The sequence below is a fragment of the Limulus polyphemus genome, unplaced genomic scaffold, assembly GCF_000517525.1.
Source record: "Limulus polyphemus unplaced genomic scaffold, Limulus_polyphemus-2.1.2 Scaffold5755, whole genome shotgun sequence".
Classification (NCBI taxonomy): domain Eukaryota; kingdom Metazoa; phylum Arthropoda; class Merostomata; order Xiphosura; family Limulidae; genus Limulus; species Limulus polyphemus.
The window spans coordinates 52,537-61,296 of NW_013671365.1; the positions used below are offsets into that span (position 1 = coordinate 52,537).

Here is an 8,760-nt window from a genome sequence, read left to right on the forward strand (position 1 = left end):
ATTCTGAAAACTGTTAGTTAAGTAAACTAGAATTGAGATTTTGGACTGGAAAATTCAAATTCTACTTTACTTCTTATTAAACCAATGCCATCTAGAGGAATAAACATAATTTATAAATAACTTTGTCTACCATCAGGAAAATTCATACATTAACTGGTATATATATATAATACCCTCACTATGTAGCTGTTAACCACAATTATGTGCATAAAAATTATAAAATTGTTTCTTTACTGAACAAAAAAACAGATTACTTTGTGCTGTATTCTGAAGACAATAAGAACACAAGTTTAAGATTTGTAAAAGACAGGCTAAACACTAGTTTTGTTTTTCTAGCAGAATGAATGACTTATGGAGAGAGAGAGAGAGAGAGAGCTACCATCAATAGTAGTGGTTGACGACATCTTACAAAGAGTTTAAGAGGGAAATATATAGCTACCTGAAAAATAAATGGTGGGGTTTAAATGCTTAGTTTTCTCGTGGGTGGGCAAACAAGGACAGCTTTGAAGGACCTAATAGTCCTTTGCTGTCCATATATTAAGTGATAACACGAGGCTATTCAACATATCAAGAGAACAAAACAATATGTAGCTCTTAACATTTATGTACCCATCAACTATTAGTACATATTTTGTATGTTTTTATAATCCTTATACTTTCATGTTGCGTGGATTCTGAAGGCATTAAAACATACATCATAAGTTTAGAATTTAAAGAGTCGGGCACATCTCTAGTTGAAGCCGTTTTAATTTTGTAAGAGAATGAAATATCTGTACAACAAATTATTATCTAGTGTTGTAGATGCAGGAACTTTTACAAGATCTTAAGAAAAGGGGTTTCTACACATTTGGGGAATTAAGACTAGAACACATTCTGTTAGTTGTTGTGAATCATGAACAAATAAAATGGTCTATCTGATGAGTAGTGTGGGGTGATATAAACTCTTGCTGGTTACATGTAAGAAAGTATGGACTACAATTAAATTTAACTGTTTGTTTTGGTGGATGAAGGAGGTAGTTTTGAATGACCTTCTATGACCTTGCTTGTTTTAGGTAGTTGTATAAAACCTGGATTGCATCTAGCTTTTCATGGCTTGTAATGTAATAAGGTTGTTACGCATCTGATCGTTTGTTAATTTTCCATAAAAATTCTTTCCGAAGAAACTTTAGCAATACAAGTCCTTTCTTAAATAAAACTAGTTTATTCTTTCTCAACAGAACTTTGCAATACATTTAATTTTCACAGTCACACTATAACTTAAACAAACGCTATAATTCACAACGAACGAACTAACGATTCACGTGCTTGACTCAATTGTCGTCTCTATCCCTGTCTGCAATTCAATTCCATTGTTGCCATCACTTCTTGGCGGTCTTATATACAAGAATACAGCACATCTAGTAAACACTCGAGGCTTCACGAAGGGACATGAATTTTCTAAAAGCTCATGATGTGTTACTAGCGTCACATGACTTCTGCTGTCGTAACAGGTCTTTAACTTTTCAAGTCACCACACAGATTTCTAATCTTTCCTCAGTTTGTCTAATTCCTAACTAACCTGAAATAACTGATCAACTCCAAAAATATTCCTCCACTTTTAAGTGGAAGATCTTATTCATGCTTAGCCTAACGGAATATGTCTTTTAAACAAAAAAATACATTAACTGAATTATATGATACAAATATGACAGATGAAAGGATATTAGTAAGTAACTAAATTTTGTATCTTAAAAAGAAAAAAAATCTTAAACTAACTTAAAAATCATATTATTCATAAACTATTATATACTGGAAAAATATACAAACATATATATATGGCTCCTTTCATTTTACTGAATAGAGTAACAGTAAATAAGAGCACACAGTTGTAATTTACAGTTGTTGTTGTATTTTGTACTTCATAACCTTGCTTCACCTACATCTCATATTTCAATTGTTTTATATATATAAAGAGTTAAGTTTAACTTTACCTGTTCTTCTGCTGTTGTTAATGTCCCTGTCATTATTTTACACTTCAGTATAGTTTTGCTGGAAATTAATCCAAACAATTTAACTTGGATATTTTTTGTTCCTATAATAAGAAAATGTTTCAATATTAATAAATTAAATCAATTATGTTCTCTTAGATTCAAGCTACACAAAATTATACATTTAATTTGACAGTGAAATACATCTGTGATTTCTACATGTTTCTACTAAATTAAAAACAAAAACCATACAACCAACATACAAATGTGTACATATATAATAAAGTCACACAATAAGGATTTTTGAGTTTTTTAATATTTCATTCCTGATAACACTACACAAGTACATTAACTACTTACTTGTCTATTTTTATTATTCTAACTTTTACTAATCTACGTTATAAATAAACGTAAGTCTAAACTAGAGTATACTAAACATTCCTACTTCTATAATTTTGAATGAGTTAGTTAAATGCACATATAATCGCTAAATCTAAATGATTAAACAGCGATAATTTTCTATTGTAAAAAACAAATAATCACCTTAGAGCAAAATTGAAACAAAAGTCATTTTACTTAATCAACTCCCTAAATTTTCTAAGTAAATGTTTGGGCTTCACTAGAAAGTACTCGGTATTGATCCTAACCTTTTATTCAGGCCCTTATATATATCTTTCTGTACTTCGATAGCTTAGTAAAATACACCTCTGAATGGGCGAACACAAGGTAAAAGGCTCCTTCCATGCTTTAGTGACGGCGCACATACACACACACAGTCTGGATAACATGAACCAAATTTTAAAATAAGCTGATTTAATGAGAAAGTTTCATTATATCTTTTTCTTATGATAAATTAAACGATCTGAAAACAACAACAAGTGTTTATAGGTCTAAATGTATGTATCGATACTATTGATTCACTGTACTTTGAAAAACAATCATACGTCAGAATTCTCGTGACGTCATTAATGTTGTGTATTTGACAAGCGTTGAAGTTTAGCTCAGTTGTTTGGAGATCAGTAGCATAAAGCTGAATAAGCTAGCAGCGTAGGCCTAAGGAGAAGGGATTTAAATCATTGTCCACGGGCCGAAAGATGGCTCAACAACCCACTAGTAGTGCGTTGAGAGCCCTAGCCCTCGAATTTAAAAGTGTCCAAGAAGAACCTGTGGAAGGATTTAGGGTAAAACTTATCAATGATGATAACCTTTTCGAATGGGAAGTCGCTATCTTCGGGCCTCCTAATACTCTTTATGAGGGAGGTTACTTTAAGGTATATTTAATTTTCAATTTTAACTTTGCTTAACTACATTACGTACCAACTCTTTGTTAACACTAACACTAAAGCTCTAAGTTACAGCAGTACCTACAGTTCAAGTACAATTTCCAAAGGAAGTAAAGGAATTTTAAAACAGTTGTAACATCCTGTAACATGTCTAAACCATAATTAGTACCAAGAATATGATTGAATTTTGCATTTAATACATAGTACTGTAATTAGTGATACTAGTACCAAGCGGGTAGTAGTAATCGTTTTTGTAATAAATCTTTGTGATGTTAATTAGGATTAATTATTTTTAATGTAGCTGGATCCAAATTGATATTGTTCAAAATAATAAGTTATTACATTTGTTAGGGTAAAACTAATGCTAATTTAAACTTTAGTTTTTAGCTTAAAGAATAGTATTTCAGATGTGTGTGGTATGAATGTTTTAAAATATGTCTATTACTATTTATATAAATCTGATTTATAGATTATTTAAATTAAAACTTTTTTCCCCTTAGAGGTGCAGTTAATTGTTGAAGCTGCTACTTTATGGGTGATGACTTTTAACTAACCTTCTTTGTTCTTGATAATGTAACTGAAACACTCCTGCATGAGGCTAGAATTTTACAGACAAGGGACCGTTTGGTTCTTCAAGACTATCCCTGCACACCCTCCATTGAAAAAAAGTAAAAACTTAAATTCGCTCTTTATTTTTCAATAAATTATAAATTCCCCTTTTAAACATGTAAAATGCCAGCCCCCAATACTACCAATAGCCACTTATTCTATAACTTAGGTCAGTTACACTGTTAGAAAAATATAACTAGAATCTAGGGTTGGTTAGAGGAGAGGAAGCAAAGGGTCGTATTAAATGTAGTGCAGTCAAACTGGTTTGTAATTGAGAGTGGATTAGTACCTCAGGCTCTGTTTGGAGAATCTTACCTTTTTGATGTACATAAATTATACTGATAAGAGAAGGATAAACAAATTAGTCAAATATGAAAGTTTTTGATGTAGTTGGTTGTGAGAAGTATGCTCTTATTTTACAAAGAGATTTAGCAAATTGGGCAAGTAGATTACATTAGGTGAAAAGTGATATAGAGCTGGGCAATCGATTTTAATTGTCGAGCTCATTAATCAGTTACATTCAACTAATCACCTAGTACCACGTGGGACTTAACAGTTGGAATAATCTGAAACATTAATTTATATTAATTGGTTATTTTCATTAGTTGTGATACTTCTAGATTAAGGTGAACACCCATAAAGTAATCAAAAATAATAAAATGAAATTATAATGGTGGAGTTTGGATAGTTGGAATAATTGATAATTATGTACAGTTGCAAAGAAAGTATTTGATCATTTGCACAAATTTTGAAATGGACAAGAAAACATGGGTAGAAGAGGCCTACTTAAGACCTACATGTTAAGCTACTTTTCTGCATGAGGAATCTTATTTTTAACAATGGCATCAAGTGAGAGAGACATTGTCAAACATAATGAGCTAAATGCTAATACAATTATTAGTATGTAGACATTTGGATAGCATTTTTAGAGATTGATAAACTGTTACTCAAAAAAATGATACTGGTATAATTTTACTTGCTAAACTGAAACCAGAAACACTTAAAAGAACCAGCATCAAATTCTGGCTCAGGAAAAGAGAAATGTTAAATTAAAACAAAAATACTTAGAAACAATATATATATATATATTATTAGCAGAAATGATCATAGTAACGATAGAATAAAAACACAACTATGTTATGATCTTTACAATTTCAAATTTTTGCCCAATATAATTTAATCTTAGTTCCAGTCAAAGTTACTTTCTCTGAACAGGTTCGTTATGAAACTTGCTTACAGGAATAACTGGTGAAAACATCACAGTTTGTTGCTATATTAATTTATTGGTTTCGTTATTTTTTATTGCAGATTGGTTGGTGAATTTTCACTTGTAATTTATCACATGGTTAAAAGTTTGATATGACAAAGTGGATAATGAATTCTGCTTCGCAAGTAGTTGCTCCGTGATCAGAGAGTTTCAGGTTCGTGTCACATCTTCCACCAGAACTTGGGTTCAGGAAAGTAAAAGATGTGGTGTTAATACATAACACATACACAATGTGAAAACAGTAATTTTACACATTTAACATTAAAGAATACAGTTAAGTAATTATGAACTAGAAGCATAACACAGTGTAAAAAAACAACAGTAAATTTACACCTTGTATAAAACTAGAGTATTCCAAGAGGTGGTGGTGAGTGGTACTGGTGTGTTGCCATCCCTCTAGTTGGCAGTTGAAAATAGGGAATAGCTTTGCCATAACTCAACAAACAAATATAACACCTTTCATGGCTGAAAGAGTGATCATGTTTGATGGGAACAGGAATTGAACCCCAGACCCTTGAATAATGAAGAAACCCACATTAATACTGGATCGTACTTGGCCAAAAATTGAACAAACTGCGAGGATGATCCTGTTATTTTAAAAAGTAATTTGGCAAATATAGTACAGATGGCAGGATAATGCATGTAAGTTAACTTAAGCTATTAATACCACCTTATTGGAAATCAGTGTTATAGAAGAAAGGTATCTTGGTATGATGTTTAATTTGTATCATTTGGTAAATATAGTACAGATGGCAGGATAATGCATGTAAGTTAACTTAAGCTATAAATACCACCTTATTGGAAATCAGTGTTACAGAAGAAAGGTATCTTGGTATGATGTTTAATCGGTCTCCTTCTGGGCAACGTTTTGTTGCAATTAGGAAGGCATATCAGATTTTTTGTTTATATCTGTGGAAATATAGAGGATCAAAGAAAGGTATTTAATCTACGGTTGAGCCTCATTTCAAGTACAATGTTTGTATGCCCCTGATAAAGAAAGGTCTACCTATTGAAAGCCCTTGAGTTGTAGGATTTTGTCTTTTGTTCAATCTTGGGCTCCTTACTTTAAAAAGGACATTGAGTTGTTTGGAAGTGTACAAAGGAGGTCTGCTAAAATTAGTTTTTTGTTTTGTTTTGTAACATTAATTATTAGATAGCTGGAATTATCAAATACACTAATTTTGATTTACTGATTATTTTCATGAGATTAAGTGTAATTTCAGTTACTGAATAGTTGTAATAATTGGAAACAGTGATTGATTATTTTTGTAACGTTACTGGATTTAATTGTAATTTTGATTGGTTGATTATTTTACTGGACACTTGAGTTAATTGCCCAGGTCTAATGCCAGGATCCTTTTCTTCAATTAAGCTGTTGAATGGGTTTCCATGTGGTTTTAAGCATGTGATCTAAACAACTTGTACTCTTTATAATTAAAGGTAATTTGTCCAAGTAACCAACATTGTAAAAAAAACTAGAATTATATGAGTTTAATGTCATCATCAAACTTAGGCCTATATTAGTATTGTTACGACAGCAGAAGTCAAGTGACGCTGGAAGCATGCACGCTGGAGTTTCTAGAAGGATCATGACTGTTCCTGACAACTCTAGTCTTTTCTAGACGCCTTCTATTTTAGTATATAAGCCCAGCAAATAAAGTGGAGATAATTGCAGATACACAGATAGATAATTGAGTCAAGCGAGCTGTAGGCACCATAAGTAAGGTGCATGAATCATTGTGAATTATAGCATTTGCTTATAAAAGTAGTTAACTTTAAAGTGACTGTGGAAATTAAGTGTATTACAACGTTTGTAATGAGAAAGAATAAACTAGTTTTAAATAAGAAAGGACTCGTATCGCTGAAGAGAGAATTTTTACGGGAAATTATCAAACAAACAGATACGTAACAGTATGATATCATCAGTGTCAATAAAACAAAGGAAAGGCCCAAGTACTGACCCCTGAAGCACTCCTGTAGTTTCAATTGTCCAGTTAATAGTTGCTTTTAAAGTGAATACTGACATTCTAGTGTCTTTTAAAGTACATGAACAATCATCATGGTAACCTGTAAGATGCCCTCTCAAAATCTGCATTTGCAGCTGTAACACCTACTATCACGTTACCTGGTTTAACTTAGAAACAGTGCCTGTTGCTTAACATCTGAACATGTGGAATGGTATATAGGATACTGGCTATAAGTTAATAAGCTCGTACATGGTTTCACATTTAGAAACAGTGAAAGATTTATTCACCTCCTGCAACGATACTGTGTACTTTTTTTCATGTGTTATTCCAGACAGTTTCCAGTATTGTTTTACAACAGAGTTGGAGCCTTAAGTATTGTATTGATAACTAACCAGTTACTGAAAAGTATTGTTTCTAACCAAGGGAGATGAACAACTATTAACTAATTTGACTTATTGTTATGGTTAATGAGTTAAAAGATGTCTGTAGAAGTCAATAATCTTGTATGCATATAATGCAATAAAAACTTGTATACAAATCAAAACTTTTTGTCAGTTTAAGTAACAAACATGTACAGATTGTGCTCTGTAGGTGATTTGGAGGGGTAATTATTTATAAAATTAAAATATTTTTAAAATAAATATTTTATAAATAACACTGTTTTAATAAGTAAGGTAAATCTATTTGTATTTAACCAATTGCTGCTGCTAATATATGTGGTTTCAATTTCAACTTTATACAATTAATTGACTGTTAAGGAGGCTTGTGTTTGAAACTTCATTATGTGGATCAAGGATTTGACATACTTGGATAATGTGCCCTTACTAATATAGTGGCAGTGACCTACATAATAAGTACAAAATAAATACTTTGATGGTAAGCATATTTAGGTTAATCACTAATCATTCAAAGATATCGTGTTACATGGTCTGTATAGTGTTTTCATATTTGGAACTTTTTTTGGAGATATGTTTTTTGATATAAAACTGTATGTAAAAATAGAAGTAAAGTTTAAAAACAAACAAGCTTTATTTGTTTCCACAATAAGTATGTATGTGTACCATGTAACATTTCATGTGATTACTATGTTTGAGCACAGTGCAATTTACAGCTTTGTATTGTACATGTAGCACCTGTTCATGACATTGCAAAATCAAACATACAGGGCCATGTTTACGATGTAGTGTACAAAAACTTTGTGAATAACAGCATGAAACTACAAATATTTATGGAACACCCTACATTTATTTCTAAAGTACTTTGTTACCCAATATAAGTACACTAAATATCATGTACATGCTGGCTGTTTTTTTTTTTTTTTACAATCATGTACAATTTTGTAGGACCTTGTAATCATGTACAAGCTGGCTGGGTCTTCTTATAATCATGTAGGACCTTGTAATCATGTACATGCTGGTAGGGTATTATTATAACCATGTACAATCATGAAGGAGCTTGTAATTAACTACAGTATTGTAGGGCTTCTTTATAATAATGTTTTTTGAATGTGTACAGTTACATGTCATATCATGTAAACTTAACTGTCACCAGAGTTGGATTTATATTGCATGTATGTTTACTTGCTGTATTTCTGCAATCATATCTTGTCACATCTCACAAACTCTCCAATAGAAAATATTCTCAGAAGTACATCTACCACACTGTAA

At 31.6% G+C, this 8,760-nt stretch overlaps 1 protein-coding gene across 3 annotated transcripts in view; it reads right to left on the minus strand.

Annotated features, from left to right (window-relative positions):
• The window catches only part of LOC106472943 (tyrosine-protein phosphatase non-receptor type 9-like), a 31,227-nt gene extending 28,073 nt beyond the window's left edge, over window positions 1-3,154 (minus strand). The window contains exons 1-2 of one of the 3 annotated variants that reach the window (XM_013933613.2): window positions 2,511-2,591; window positions 1,971-2,071 (exon numbers count right to left, since the gene is read on the minus strand). In XM_013933613.2, coding sequence (XP_013789067.2) covers window positions 1,971-2,003 — 33 coding nt within the window. In that variant the 5' untranslated portion in view covers window positions 2,004-2,071; window positions 2,511-2,591. Of the gene's footprint in view, window positions 1-1,294; window positions 1,313-1,970; window positions 2,072-2,510; window positions 2,592-2,614 lie in introns of those variants that run through there. The other 2 variants (XM_022401475.1, XM_022401476.1) reach the window with 2 other exon arrangements.
• Window positions 3,155-8,760: the final 5,606 nt, after the last annotated feature.